The sequence below is a fragment of the Pantherophis guttatus genome, chromosome 1 (assembly GCF_059756535.1).
Source record: "Pantherophis guttatus breed Tessera chromosome 1, ASM5975653v1, whole genome shotgun sequence".
Classification (NCBI taxonomy): Eukaryota; Metazoa; Chordata; class Lepidosauria; order Squamata; family Colubridae; genus Pantherophis; species Pantherophis guttatus.
In genome coordinates, this window is record NC_142063.1 from 326088351 (window position 1) to 326103974 (window position 15624).

The 15624-nt window shown below is 40.3% G+C and overlaps 1 protein-coding gene across 7 annotated transcripts in view; it reads left to right on the top strand.

The window, feature by feature from the left end:
- The window catches only part of TSPOAP1 (TSPO associated protein 1), a 72437-nt gene that overhangs the window by 19109 nt on the left and 37704 nt on the right, over positions 1–15624 (top strand). For 4 of the 7 annotated variants that reach the window (XM_034420994.3, XM_034420995.3, XM_034420999.3 and 1 more), the window contains 8 exons: positions 1725–1997; positions 7666–7758; positions 8814–8897; positions 11027–11116; positions 11555–11677; positions 12563–12667; positions 14387–14437; positions 14932–14952. In XM_034420994.3, coding sequence (XP_034276885.1) covers positions 1725–1997; positions 7666–7758; positions 8814–8897; positions 11027–11116; positions 11555–11677; positions 12563–12667; positions 14387–14437; positions 14932–14952 — 840 coding nt within the window. The remainder of the gene's footprint in view (positions 1–1724; positions 1998–7665; positions 7759–8813; positions 8898–11026; positions 11117–11554; positions 11678–12562; positions 12668–14386; positions 14438–14931; positions 14953–15624) is intronic. The other 3 variants (XM_034420996.3, XM_087888980.1, XM_087888975.1) reach the window with 1 other exon arrangement.

A 15624-nucleotide genomic window follows, 5' to 3' on the forward strand; every position in this document is an offset into this window, starting at 1 on the left:
GTCTCTGCTCCTACACTTCCAAGTGTGTCAGTACAGAAAAGTTGTCTCTTTATCATCATCCTCAGAAAAGCCTCGTGGATTTTAATTACTGTGACCAGAAGGCCATCTTCAGTCAGGGCTGAGTATCTCTGATATCAAAGGATTTCCATTTAATATTCCAACTTTTAAGGGAGATTTTTTTTTTTTTCAGATAATGAATACTGCTACATCATTCTCTGAGGAAAGTGAATTTTCAGTTTGGGGAAAAACCTACTCAGAATTCTGGGATAAAGAAAAATATTCACTGCCAATAGGCAGTGCACAGTTGCAGAGGGAGAGCTAGGTAGGAAGAACAATTAAGTGCCAGAACGAATATGAATAAGTGTCCATAAGCCAAACCAAAGATTGGGAAACAAGGTTTGTAAGAATGACTGGAAGAAGATGCTGTTAACATGTAAAAGGTGGAGGAAAAATCTTATCAAGAACTAAAGGAAGTGGGACTTCATGCTCTGGACCAGTGTTTCTCAGTCTTGACAATTTTAAGATAGTTGGAGTTCAACAGGCTGGCCAGGGGAATTCTAGGAGTTGAAGTCCACCTATCTTAAAGCTGTCAAGGAGAGATGTTTGAAAGTGAAGGAGAGGATGTAGGAACCTAAGAGGTAGGAAGATCAGAGACAAAGTGAGGCCCAGGTCACTGGTTGGTTTGAATGAGCCAGCTTAACTGTATGCTGCAGGTTTTCATGTCTGCTAATTTTTCTTTTCAGACTACTAGAATGTTATTTATTTATTTATTTATTTATTATATTTCTATACCGCCTTTCTCCCGTAGGACTCAAGGCGGTGTACAGTCAAGAAAAATATAGACACACAAACATCATAAAATTGCTAATTAAAATTATTACTTAGTTTGGTCAATTAAATAAAACCCAGAATTAGATAACATTTAAAAAATCATTCACATGTTCATATGTTTAGCCCCGCCTGTTGGAACATCAGGGTCTTGAGGGCACGGCGGAAAGCACGGAGATCAGGGATATTCCGTATCTCCGGGGGCAGTAAATTCCAAAGGGTTGGAGCCCCCACAGAGAAGGCCCTCCCCCTGGGAGTCGCCAGTCGACATAATTTGACTGACGGTACCCTGAGTAGTCCCTCCCTGTGAGAACGAACTGGTCGGTGGGAGGCTATTGGTGGCAAAAGACGGTCTCGTAGGTACCCAGGTTATGAAATGTGCTTGAAATCTGAAACATACCCCTTTTCACTATTAATATTATTAGGGCTGTTAAATAACTCAGATTTCCCACTGTTGCCCTTCAGAGTTATTGGGCTTCAGCTCTCATAATCTCCAGCCAGCACAGTTAAAGGGAGTCGAAGTCTCACAATTCTGGAGGGTGAACAGCTTGGTGAAATCTGAATTAGATTTGTGTTTGAAAAGGCATTTTTGGTTAATAACAGAGATTTATCAACATAGGTATTTTCTTTTTAAAAGCTTTTGTTCAAGTGCAGGCAACAAGTGTCATCCGAGAAGAGGGATTCTATCCTCTATGTGGGAGGAAGATAAATCGCTCTTCTAAGATGTTGCTTGAAGACACAATGGCATAGACATTTACCATCTAAGACGAAACAAACAGTAGTTGGTCATTTGCTGTGTAATATATTTCTCATATGCAAATATAAGCAGTTTTCTCTGGTTTTTAAGCCAACTAAGATTTATTTAATCTGGTCAGTGATAATTTCTGTTTTTCTAGGAAGGTCCTCCATGTCTGCCTCTTCTAGATTTCCAGCATTTACTCCGAGAATCTCAGAAGGAAGTGCTGCGGTTACAGAGACAGATTGCTCTGAAGAATTTTAAGGCAGCCCTGGAGCCCTGTGGTCAGGGATCAGAAGACATTTCTGTAGCTTTTGCAGTGGACTTGGGGCTCACCACATCAGCCAGGACTACCTGCTCAAATGGTTTTTCTCCTACAAGGGTATCACAGCCATGGGAGGAACTGTGCATAGCAGTGGAGGAGACCAGCCAGGTAAATCCTTTGAACTCCTTCCAGTTTATAATCATGCATTTTGTCTACCTTTTAATTATCCACATGCTGGAAAATCGAGAACAAAATCCATCATTCTTAGAATACCAGATTTTTAAGTCCATCTATGCTATCTAACATGAGGGGTTTGCTGTTGTACTATTCCATTGGTCCGCTGCGGTTCTGAGATAGTGAAGACGTTCAACTGGAAGTGGGGCATATTTGAGAGATGAACTGCAGGAGGAATGACAATTAAATATGCCATTCTCTTATGTAATGGTCTGCATTTCCTGTTTTTTTTATCTACTGCTTGTTTCATCCAGGTTGAAAGCAAAGAAAGAGAACCAAGTGAAGCTTAAAAGCATTGCCATAAACAGTATATTTATTTATAACACTTTATCGCACTGTTCAGCTAAAAGACCACCAATGTGGCTTACATATCATTAGCGAGGAGATCCTAAAAATATGACATATACATTCTGTATTTGGAGAACATGCCTAAACAGCTACAGAACTATCCTATTCTTCTGGGTGCTCACAATCTAGTGAGCTGGGTTCACACAATGCTTTGGATGCCGTTAAAAAAAAATACTCAGTAGGTTAGTTTGTTGTACAGATGTAGCTGCTAGGCTTTTATCTGATTAGGTTAAATATGCTGAGTGAACACAGACCAACAAAGGGAGAGGGGAGAAGTCAAGCACAGGTACAAGTTCTTAAAACGAACAACTGTTATCCTGCCTATTTGGAATGAAAAGAGATCAGGCAACACGATGGAATGCCCGCCATGTAGATAACCTTCTGGACAGCCAAAGGTTCTTTGCAGTTGCTAACAGGGGTGAAGAGCCATCAGCAGCTTCAGCATCAAGAGGGCAGTTGGAGCATCAAGGGGACGGTTGGTATGCAACACAAGCCTCACCTCTTTTGTACATGTGTCAATATCACATGCATGCACCATCCATCATTGCTGATTCTGATCTCTCCCCCCGCATCCCACCCCAGCAGATGCTGCCTGGAATAACCCCACATCTCTCTTGTTCCTCTATTCCTTATTCAGATGGAACAGGTTAAAAATGGGTCCTTAGAATGCTGCTGAAGGAGGAGGAGGAGGAGGAAGAGGAGCCAGCAGTGCAGCTTCAGGCCTGGGTGGAGCTGAGCTATTTGCACAAAGAAGAGAGCTGAGCTCTCCCTGGGTGTATTAGACATCATTTGTTTACCAATATGTCTTTTGCAGACTTCCTGAGCAAATGATGTTACTTCATTTCTACATGAAGTAGCCAGAGGTCTTCTGAAGCCAGAGGTCTTCAAACTTGGCAGCTTTAAGACTTGTGGACTTCAACTCCCAAAATTCTCCAAACAGCTATGCTGGCTGAAGAATTCTGGGAGTTGAAGTCCACAAGTCTTAAAGCTGCCAAGTTTGGGGACCCCTGACATAAGCACTCTGTTCAGATAGAGTGGGGTAGAGAACAAGGGGAAATAGGATAAAAAGGCTGAAATGAAAACAACTGCAGAGAATTTCTTCTGATTTTGACTTTGTAGCATCACCCATAAGGGTTTTTTAAATAGACTTTATAGCACTGCTAAGAGTGCTTGAGTTTCTATGGAAAGCATATAGGATAGCCCTCAACATCATTTGGGACTGAAGAAGAGCTTCAAGGAAAGGGAAGTGGCACGAGATGACAGATGAGATTTATATCTTGATCAGACCTAGTAGTGCTTGAAAGATCAAAGGCTAATTCTGTGGGGTGTACTGTACTGGGAAGTGGGGAAAACATCCCAGAAGAAGTGTGGCAAATCATGCACTGTTGCCAAGGGAACTACACAGATGTGAATATGTCACCAAAGTTGAGCTGAACTCAAGAGTTTTTATTTTAGCATGTGGCCAGGATTGTTGGGAGATAAGCTTTTTGATTCCAGTAACACGCTCAGCAATCTGAGCCTGTCTCTCATGTGCTGCTGCATTTCTCTCATCACTAGACCATATTGTTGCCTCTTTCCCCTGCCCTATTGACCCATTAAATTATAGTGCCAATAGGTATAATACTCTGATTGACAGCTGCACCAGATCAGGAATTCCCCGACTTAATCTCACCCCAGCTATAAATACTTAGGGATAGCAATGGTGACTCACTGTTCTCTTCTTTCTTCCTGTTCCCTATTCCTTACATGCGAAACAAACAAAAATACATACTTCTGTCACACTTGAACCTTCCTTGAAAATGTTGACTGAATGGAGAACGGGGGAGATTTGGAACTGCGCCGTGTTTGCACCTCTTCCGGATCCTACTTCAGATCCTGGAGGTTTGGGTGGTCAAATCTGGGAGTTCCCACTATGCACTCAAGGGGTCCTTCCTCGGACCGCAGCTTGGAGCTTTTCCCTGCCCCGTGCCGAGCTGCGGATATTCCTCCCTCTTCCGGACGGCAAAGTGGTTCAGCCCACCGGACAATCCACCGGGCTGGAGCTGTGCCAGCGCGGAGCTGTCCCTGGTGCTGAAGCGGAAGGCGCAGCGGGCAGATAGGAAAGCGCCGGCCAGACGGGTTTTGTACAGGCCGCGTCGCCTTTGGGGTGGCAAAGGGTCTAACTAGGTGGAGGCACGTTTGGCTGAAAAGAGGATCGGGAGGTTGAACCAGCTTTCCTGACGTTGCATTGGTGAGAAACCTAATGTTGTGTTGCCTGCTTTGAGGAGAGGGGCTCCATATCAGAGTTCCATAAATTTAAAGAGGGGTAGGTTTTAATCCCCTATTGAATGCATTACAAAGTATTCCTGAATATGTATATAATTCTTGTTCCTTAAGAGTGTAAATCATTTTAGGAAGCTGGAGGTTGGAGAGAGCATATTTCAGAAACATGATCTCCAAATAATGCAAAGCGGGTAGAATAAAAATCTACATTTGAAAAGCTATTAATAAGGGCTTTAGCTTCTTCTTCTATCAGTTCCCTAACAGAGCCTGATTTTTATTTTTTTTAGTATTTTTTTCTAGAATAGAGAAGTGGCCAATCTATTTCACCTTGCAGGCAGATTACCTTTCCCAGGGCAGTTCCTGAAATCTCCAGCTAAAACCATCCTGCATTTCTGGATAGTGAAAGGTGGATTTTGAAGAACCATTTCAATCCAAAGTAGAAATACTGGCCCAGATCTTGTTTCACACAAGGCAGTTTCCATTTGCTCATTCAGTGTTACAGTGGAAAGAGCCACCTCCTGATCAGAACATAAACCTTCCATCTATTCAGGAGCTTCTATAATTTGCTTGTTTAATTTTTTTAAAAAATATCAAATTTAAAGACCACCCAACTCACAGAGCTACTCAGAATGTCTCAATTCCAGGAAAATAGAACTGTTGCAACTTGGGATGAGACAGCTTCCTTGATGAAAGAGTAGGATTTTAATTAACAGAAACATACAATATTAGGCAAATTTTTCTCCCACAGTTTTTCAGGTACTGCCAGATTAGTAAGGATTACAATCATAAACATTATTTTTTACTTAGAAAAGAACAGCCCCACACCCAGCTATCTTAGACTATATTTTCTATAATCTCCAGTTAGTACTAGCTTTGATTTTCCTGGCTGGGGATAATAGGGGATGAATCCCATTACTTAAAAGGTGCTAGGATAGGAAAAAGAATTTTAAAATCTCTGAATCTTCTTGCTCATGATTAATGCATGATTCACAGATTGAAGCTGAGAAATGATATTCTGGGTTTACTATCAGAGTTTCCTGACATTAGTGGTTTGGGTGTTGATTGAAGTCAAGCCCTTGAGACACCTAAATATAGTGGTACTTTAGCTTTTATCTAGCTTTAATAAAAAGTAATGATTAATGTATAGAGAGGGAGCTTAGATTTTTTCAGAATTGGAATTATATATATCTCCCAATTCTGAAAAATAAATTATGTGTGGGTGTGAATGTGCACACACTTCCATTCAATTGTGTCCACTTCTTGGAGATTGACTGAACAAGTCCCTGCAGTTTTCTTGGCAAGTTTTTCAAAAGTGGCTTGCCATTGCTTCCTTTTTAGGGCTGAGAAAAAGTGACTGGCCCAAGGTCACCCAGCTGTCTTTGTGCTTAAGATAGGTGTAGAACTCAAGGTTGCTCGGTTTCTATACATTTTCTTTGAGAGAGATGGGCAATTCAGAAATATGATTGATAGATATACAGACAAACACATCTATCCAACTCACCAGAGCAGAGAGGCAGGGAATGTTGCGTGTCCCCTCTACTAAGGGCATACATCTGGCAGGACCCAGAAGAATGGCCTTCTCCATGGTGGTTTCTTCCTGTTGAAACATTATCTCCATGGAGATTAGATTGGCTCCCACTTTGACACTTTTTCACAAGGCCCTGAAGACCTGGTTTTGCCAATGGACCTGGGAAACCCTGAGTGGAATGGAGTCCATAAAGTGACTTATCTGATTGATTGTTATTGCCGTGTTTGTGTGTGTGTAAGGTTATTGTTGTATATCGAGTTTTTATTGAGTCACTGAGAATGAGTGGGCAACCATATACATTTTCTTAAATAAATAATTAGAATAATGTTATATGACATCAAAGGTGTGGGATGATAATATATTTATCTTTTATATAATTTTAATATAAATTTATTGTTTATACAAGGAGAAGGAGTGGCATTGCCTGGGGGTGGAGTTAAGAGGAATCAACCTAGATGCATTACGTTCTCACAAGCAGTCTAAGTTCAACCACTTTTGAATTTCGTTAACTCTTATCTAGCACCTAATTAGTACTGACGGTTGAACAGATTCTTGTGTATAAACAAGAAGAATACATCAGCTTAACTGGAACCTAACATGTGGTCCTGATTCTTCACACCTGACAGACATGAAATTTGAGCCTGGACCTACTGATTACTAACTCAGTCTCTTGTATGTAAAAATATAAGGAGTTCTTTATTAGATGCCATTTACAAGTTGAATCCACTTTTCCCAGCATACCATAAGCAGTTATGATGGAAAGTGGACACCCAGGAAGGATGAGATACATTCCAAAGAAGTAAGAGAGCTCGGTCTGGATGTTACGTGTGAGAGTAAAAGAGTGAAGGCAGCCCTTCTTTGGTAGTTTACAGAGTATATTGTAGTTGCAGACAGTAGAGTCCACAGTCTAGCAAGATTTTTGTCTATAAATGTGAAAACAATAAAGAACTCAGCTGGGAAGAATTTCTACTTTGTAATTCTTGGATTTGGCCTGACAGCAGTGCTGTGTTCTGATTATACGTTATGCCTAAACTAATCATATGATGGTTTAATGTGATAGCCTGGCCCCCATAATTTGCACAGATAAATAGCCTGGTTCTCATGGTGTGCTGAATAACAAAGCCACCAAACCTTATTTTAGCCCAGTCTAGATTATTGTGTGAATTCAGCCATACCGAAGTCCACATTCCTGCCTAACCTCAGAGGTGACATCCTACACCCAGAGCAGGTCACAGCAGCAAACAGATTTTCAGGACAGAAACTTAGTCTTAAGACTGGGTGTTGTAAACTGCCCAGTGTTGTAAACCATCCAGAATCACTTAGGTAAGATGGGCAGTGTAGAAATTTAATAAATTAATAAATTTAGTCAACTTGCTAACTCCTATCAGTAAAGAAAGACTGTGGATCACAAAATGAACAGGGCCATTTGCTCTTCAATTTTGCTGAAATTTGTCTGTTTTGCAGTCAGAGACGGGACTGTTTCCTTTCGGAAGAGTACAAAGAAGTGAAGACACATTGTTTTCTGCCCCTGAAGTCAAAGAGCATGTGAAGCATTTGGTGAGTTTTTTAAAAAAAAAATTATCACAGCATATGACAACATCTAGCAAAGATAAGGAGGGTGCTCTAGTTAGTCCTTGGATGGGACATTAACAGGAAATTCTAGAACTATTCAGTAGACTGGGGTGCTGAATTCAATTTCCAAAAAACAATGGCAAAAATTACTTTATGATCTGTACGCATCTTTTTTTTTTTTTAATTTGATTTATATGCCGCCCTTCTCCGGAGACTCAGGGTGGCTTACAATGCGCTAAGCAAAAGCCTTCATTCTTTTGTATATTTTATACAAAGTCAGCTTATTGCCCCCACAATCTGGGTCCTCATTTCACCTACCTTAGAAAGGATGGAAGGCTGAGTCAACCTTGAGCCTTGGAGAGATTGGAACCAGCAGAAATTGCAGGCAGCTGTGTTAATAACAGGGTGCGTAGACCACTGTACTATCAAGGCTCCTTATCTTTAAGGAGTCTTGATCTTTACCTTGCAGAAACATTATCCTCAAAAGTAACTATAGGTAGTCCTCAACTTACAACATGCTTAGTGACCATTCAAAGTTACAAAGGCACTGAAAAAAGTGACTTATGACCATTGCAGCATCTCCACAATCACATGATCAAAATTCGGATGCTTGACAAGTGACTCATATTTATGACAGTTGCAGTGTCCCAGGAGCATGTGATCACCTTTTGAGACCTTCTGACAAGCAAAGTCAATGTGGAAGCCAGATTCACTTAACAACCATATTAGTAACTTAACAACTGCAGTGATTCACTTAACAAATGTGGCAGGAAAGGTCGTAAAATGGGACAAAATTCACTTAGATAAATTTCTCACTTAGCAACAGAAAGTTTGGGCTTAAGTGTGGTCATAAGTCGAGGACTACCTGTACGCTTTTGCAACATAGTTCTGGAAAAGGAAACCTGAGCTTGCCAAGCTGCTAAATCTAGGCCACTTGGGGTTTCAGCATCCTTAAAAATGATGCCATCTCTTTTGAAATAGGTAAGTTTTGTTTGGCCATTTGCCTCTCAGTTTGATTGTCTGCTTTCCTTTTCTGGTAGGACTCTGAGCTCACAAAGAAGAGGAAGCAATGTGAACATTTGGAGCATGAAGTAAAGAAGAAGCACAAGAGATGTGCAGAGCTTGTAAGTGAGTCCCCACCCCCATTGTTGGCATTGTGCTGTTTGCTTGCCTGCAGACTCCTAGAGCTACTTTCAACAGACAGAAGAGGGATGCCTACAAACTCCCTAGGAATGGAAGGTTCAATAACAATAACTAGCTAATAATAGCAAATCACTGATGCAAGTAATACAGCAAGAACAAGAGATTATAAAGAGTGGCAATAGTTCATACAAAGGCTAGCAATTCCCTCCCCCCCAAGTTATACATTAAGAACAATATCTGCTGGGTGTGGAGGGGAAATCCAAAAACTCAAGGTGGTAACTGTGATTGTGTGAGTTATGTCCTGCCTCTTTTTTTACGCGTATTGTGATATTTTTCTTTATAAAAAATGGGGTTTTTATTGCATAGCCAGATATATCATTTTGCCTTTTTTAAAAAAAACAACATACTTATACACCGTGGATGTGCCGTTAAGAAATCGAGCATTGATAATGTTTGATTTTTTTTTTTGTTCAGAAGAAAATGAATTTAACACACATGTTAAACATGTCATTGGATCCTTCAGTGAGAAAGCTTTCTGTTACTTACAGTTTCTTCTGCAGGTTTTTAAATTCCTAAACCAACATTAAGGTGAAATTTTTAGACTGGAATGAAATATCTTCATTGCTGTTGGAATTGACATGGAAGTGAGCTTTGTCAGAATGAGTTTTATGCTGAGTTTTATGCCTAAATCCAAGAGTGCAGAAAGGACAGCCTGGAGAATCACATAGTACCTATCAAGACCCTTATGTCATGACCAGAATACTTTGAGTCAATGGAGCTAAGTTTTTTTTCCCTTTCAGTATTTCTGGAATTTAAGGAAGATTTTACAGAGTACAGTTGGTATTTTAAGCTTTGCAGGTGTTTAAAGTACTCATTTCACTGTTTTAAAACTCCCAAACCTAATTTTAAAAGGCTTTCAAGTTCTGTGTTGCATAGATACTTTTATCTAGCTTTCCCCCCCAAATGTCCCTATTAAAAATGTTTTATTGGAAGTAAATAGCTTCCCTGTATGTATCATAATTTTAAATTGATTCATATATCAATTTAAAAGCATAGCAATGCTATACTGTGATAAGAATTACCTAAGTGACATCCATGGGTGTGTACATGGTAAAGCCTGCAAGATGATTGTGACTACATATTCTTTTGTGCACACAATGATCTATTTCATACTTCCTTTGTACATATATGTGCAAAGTGGGTAGAGCTTCAATCATGGCATTGCACCTGCCATCTTACAGATTTAGACATGGCCCCATAATGCCCATGGTTTAGCTCATTATTTAAACCCAGAATATTGGTTAAGTTGTGGGTTAGGGGTCCCTTAATCACATTTTAAAAGCATGCATTCCAAATCTGGATTAATGGCTGGCTGAAAAAAGTCATTTCTTCTTCAGAGAAATGAGAGAGGATGCAGTACTAGCTACAGAATAGAATCTTACACATTTCTCCCCCATCTTCCTCTATGTAAATCTGTTTCTGCATGATTGTGTGCAAGTTTTTTCAAGACAAAGGACAGGAGAGAAACACTGCCAGTGAATGGTATCCAATTTAATTTGTAATCCACCCAGAGTCACCTTGTAGGGAGATGGGCAGCATAGAAATTGAATGAATGAATGAATGAATGGATGGATGGATGGATGGATGGATGGATGGATGATGAGACACTATGTGCCTATTTTGTATTTAGTAGGAGAAAAAACCGAGAGGCAATGACAAATGTTGTGAAATAAACTGCAGTCAAAGTCAAACCTTAACCATTGTGCATTATTATCAACAGGATTTATCAGGAAAGGAATCCTGAGTTCTCTTCTTCTTTCCAATAGCTTTTGCTAGGTAGCAACATGGAGCTTCTAGCAGGAGGAACAGCTGTTGATAATTTCAACAATCTTTTCCATTTTTTTCTCAAAATGCTTTTTTTATATCATGTTTTCATATTTTCATATATAGTCTGCACAAATATTATTCAGAAACTGCACTTTGTCTCAGAGCTGCATATTTATACCAGGTTGCACTTTTCTAAAAAGTCCTTTCTGAACCCCTGAACAGTGATAGTGGGGAGAGATTCCTTTATTCACAGAAAATCCATGCTTGCTTTCCCCCCACGCAGGAGATCGAACTGCAGGAAGTGCGGAGTGATAATGCCCGACTCTCTGAGGAGAATGCCGTGTTACAGGGGCAAGTCGAGTGGACAGAGAAGGTAATCATGAGATGTTATCTTATATCCCCCCCATTTAAAGTTGTATAAGTTGGTGATTGTAGATCATGGCTTTAGTGTCCCCAAGGAGGTCTTCTTGAGGAATAAATATTTCATTGTAAACCAAGTTCATTCATCTTTCTGGTGTGTTGACTACGGAAGTTGGGATATCAGTACACAAATACATACATTTCTGTAGAAAGACCCAACACCAGTTATGATCATGCTTACAGTTCCATCAAATTAATTTTGTATGGAACAAATTAATCAGACTCTAAAGCAGAAGGGATTGTAATGCTCCTTGTATCAGGGAGAGCTTCTCCTCCTCCTCCTCCTCCTCCTCCTCCTCCTCCTCCTCCTCCTCCTCCTCCTCCTCCTCCTCCTCCTCCTCCTCCTCCTCCTCCTCCTCCTCCTCCTAACCAACTGTATCTCCTATTGCAGGTTGAATCTGAAAATGCTGACTTAAGGCTGCAGGTTTCTGTAGTGACTGAGGAACGGGATTTGGCTCTTCAGAAAACCCAGGAACTCCAGGACAGGCTGGAGAGTCTCGGGCAGGCACTCAAGGTTTGTAGGAAAAGGCTGTTCCAGAGCAGCTACCTTCTGTTGATATCCTTCATTTTGGAAAATTGACCAGCAGAAATGGCAAATTTGGAATCAGGTTGTAATAGACTCCAGATTTTCTGATTAAAAGTTTATTTTGAGGATGTGGATAAGCGCAAATGTCACTTCTTTATTTGTGTTATTCATACTCCTATGATGAATCAAGAGCTTGAAATCAGGAACTGGCATCAACGTGAGACAATTTATAAAACAATTAAAGACGACCTTAGGAATGCTTGACAGACTGTCCATTTTATACACAGGCTCAGCAAAGCCCTCAGGTGGTGATCTTTATTTTCTGTTAAATGCTACTGAAATTCAATAATTAAGACAGTGAGCTGCAAGTCAGAAATAATTGTCCAGTTATGGCAAATGTAAAGATGCTCCTAATTTATGCTTAGCTCCTGGGGACTATACATATGCAATCATATTGTTCCTTGACAACTGGTCTAAGAAAGAGAAAAGCCACAAACTGATCCAGGACTATCTGCAGCTCCAAAAACCTTTGGGGTAACTACTAGCATAGCAAGGAGAAAATTATGCTATCATTTAAATGCACATTTAATCAAATTAAATGAATATTTTGACCCTCTTCTGACATTTTTTTTTCTTTTAGACATAGCCTATTCCTAGAAGCATAGAAGGAAACATCATTATTGACATTGTTGATATTATTGATCAGAGGTTAACATCAACTAGGTTCTATGAATGTCCTAATTGGCATAACTCAGGATGAAAAAAAAATGGTCTGGGAGAAAGCCACTCGGCTTTCTTATGTTTAAAATTTATTTACTTGTTAAAATGAATTACCTGCCCCAATGGACTCTTCCTGATCTTCTTATTTTCCAGCACATGAGAGATGTTGCAGAACGAAGGCAGCAGCTGGAACATCAGCACGAGAAGGCCTTGCAGGCCTTGCAGAAGAAAAAAGATGAGGTCCGACAGCTGCAGCAGGTGACTTCTGTCAAAAGGAGACTTCTTTCTTCCAGGTTTATTCACACAAGCCTGATTCTTCCATCAGCCGAAGGCCCACATATGAATATGTAAACAGACCCCATTGGCAAGAACTGACTTGCTTCGGAGGTTAAGGAAAAATTCTAATGGTGGTGTTTTTACTCTGATGGGTCATTGAGCCCATAGTAATGCCTAGTGCTGCATTGATGTGAACAGATGCAATCTGCCGAAGGATGGGGGAAACACCTCCCTACCATTGGGCAAGGTGAAATTGCTCATGCTTTCATCAACCAACAATTTGATTCTACCCTATTGATATTAAACACATTTTATTTATCATTCATTCATTTATTCAATCTGTCCCCATCTCGGTTAGCAGGATGGTCAACATCCTGCAAATTGAGTTTGGGTTTAATAATGATTTAATGAAAAGAAGGACTAGGGGTGACATGATTGCAGTGTAACAATATTTGAGGGGCTCCCACAAAGAGGGAGTCTATTCAATCTATTATCCAAAGCACCTGAAAGCAGGACAAGAAGCAATGAATGGAACCTAGTCAAGGAGATAAGCAACCTAGAACTAAGGAGAAATTTCCTGACAGTGAGAGTAATTAATCAGTGGAACGATTTGCCTCCAGGAGTTGTAGGTGCTCTGATACTGGAGGTTTTTAAGAAGAGATTGGGCAACCATCTGTTTGAAATACTATAAGGTTTCCTGCCTGAGCAGGGAATTGGACTAGAAGACCTCCAAAGTCCCTTCCAACTCTTTGGTTCTATCAAACAGTCTGCAAATGACATATAATTGTATAATAAAATAACTGTAGTAAGAAAAAAAAATTAAGAGTGTATCAAGGAATACAAAACGGTCTTCCATTCACTGGCATCACTCAATTGCGGTAAGCCTTCTGAAATATCTAATAGAATCCAGATGGGCCATAATGTGGAGACCAACTCAGTATCAACTGGGGGGCTGTTCCATAATTGGGGTGCAAAGCAGTGGTGAAATCCTCCACAGTTTGCCACTGGTTCGCTGCCCGCACATGTGCACTGTGTGCCAAACGCATGTGCAGTGCATGTCAAATGCATTCTGCACGTGCACGCAAGCACAATACGCACCAAACACAAGCTGCGTGTGGAAAAAGAAGGCTTGGGAAGATAAGTAGAACAACGAGGGGGGGAACAGCTGTGCTGCACGATTTAGATTCACTAGAAAGCAGGATTTCTTGCTTTCTAGCGATTTTAAATCCCGTGGCACAGCTGATCATCGGAAATATTGGTTTGGTCCAACCAATAGCTTTTATCACTACCAGTTCACCCGAACCGGTGCAAACCGGTAGGATTTCACCACTGGTGCAAAGGTGGCAAGTACCCCCGCTTCCTCTCACCTTGTAGCATTTGTCAACCCAAGTAGTGTCTCTCTGGACTAAATTCCACATATACAGAATACTGAGATATTGTTGGTCATTTTTTAAAAGAATAGATCAAATTTCCCCATTACAATATAGCTTGATTATGGTTTACACTATTATGTGTATTCACCTGTTATAAACCATGGTTTAACATAAACCTAATCAGTACACCAAGTGCAAATACAAAATGACTAGGCAGAATTTATAAATTCAGTCAAGTCTACAAGCAAATCACCCACTTCTGTGTCAATGAAGATAAATATTCCTGGGATAGCCAGCCCCCTTAAACTTTCTTTTCTCTTGGATTTAGGCTCAGGCTGAAGCTAGGAAAGAACACGAAGGAGCAGTGCAGCTTTTAGAGGTAAGGAGAGGAGAAAATAAAAGAAGGGGAGGTAAAAACCAAAGAAAAAACCCCATTTAAGATACAGTCAGGTATAATTTAGTTTATTTAAAATAAACAAGAAATTTTCACATCAAACACTGCCAGCTCTATGTGGAGCATGTGCTTATCTTTAGAGAAGAAGACCCAATTAAATTTGTCACCATGGAAAATACCAAGAGATTTCCCACTGCAGTTCATTGGTTCGAAGGCAACGTCTCATCCGGTAATGGGCTATGAAAATAACCTTGGAAGACAGGAGAAAGAGGGTCTGAAATATCTCTTATCTGAGTGTTGCCCTGGCTACAGCTCTTTCTCCTGTCTCCCAAGGTTAATCTCACAATCCATTACACTTCCAGATGTGGGTTTTCAATTGATTTATCCAGTCCTGCAATCAATCACCAGATTTGTACTTAAGGAAGGTGGTGATGTGCAGTTAACAACTTTTTTTCCCCTTCTGTTTCTTGTCTTGTCAGAATTCCTTGGATTCTATGCAGGTACTAATGGTTTCAGATGTGCCGAAAATGTCCTGTTTTTCCCTCTTTCCTCCAACAAATCTTGATTGCTTCAGAGGCGTTTGGAACAGAGAAATACTATGTTTTATATGCATTATGGAGAGTAGCCAATGAAAGAATTGGAGAAAAATTGAAAGGCACTCGAGAAGCAATAATGTATATTTCTCATTTCCAAACTTGCATATAATTGTTGCATCTGTATTAGCCCAGCAGAACAAGAGCAAGGTTTCAATTGCACAAGGCTGTTCTTTCCGATGACTGTCAGAGGAAGGGAAGAAATGTCCAAACAGTAATGGGTGTATGGGAAAATATGTAAATTTGACACTCTTAATGTGTCCTTCACTCCAGATAGTCTTTGACTTATAACCGCAATTGAGACCAGAATTTCCATTGCTAAGGAAAGTTGTGTAGGAAGTTGTGCCCAATTTTATGAACTTTTTTGCCAGATATTAAAAGTAAATTACTGCAGTTCTTAAGTGAATCATGTGGTTGTTAAGCAAATCCCACTCCCCCCACTAATTTAGCTTGTTGGTGGATTACATGACCCTGGGACACTACAATCAACATAAACACATGCCGGTAGCAAGTGCCCAGATTTGGAGATTTGAGCTCAAGTCACCCATTCCCACTCGATACACTAATCAAACCTGACTA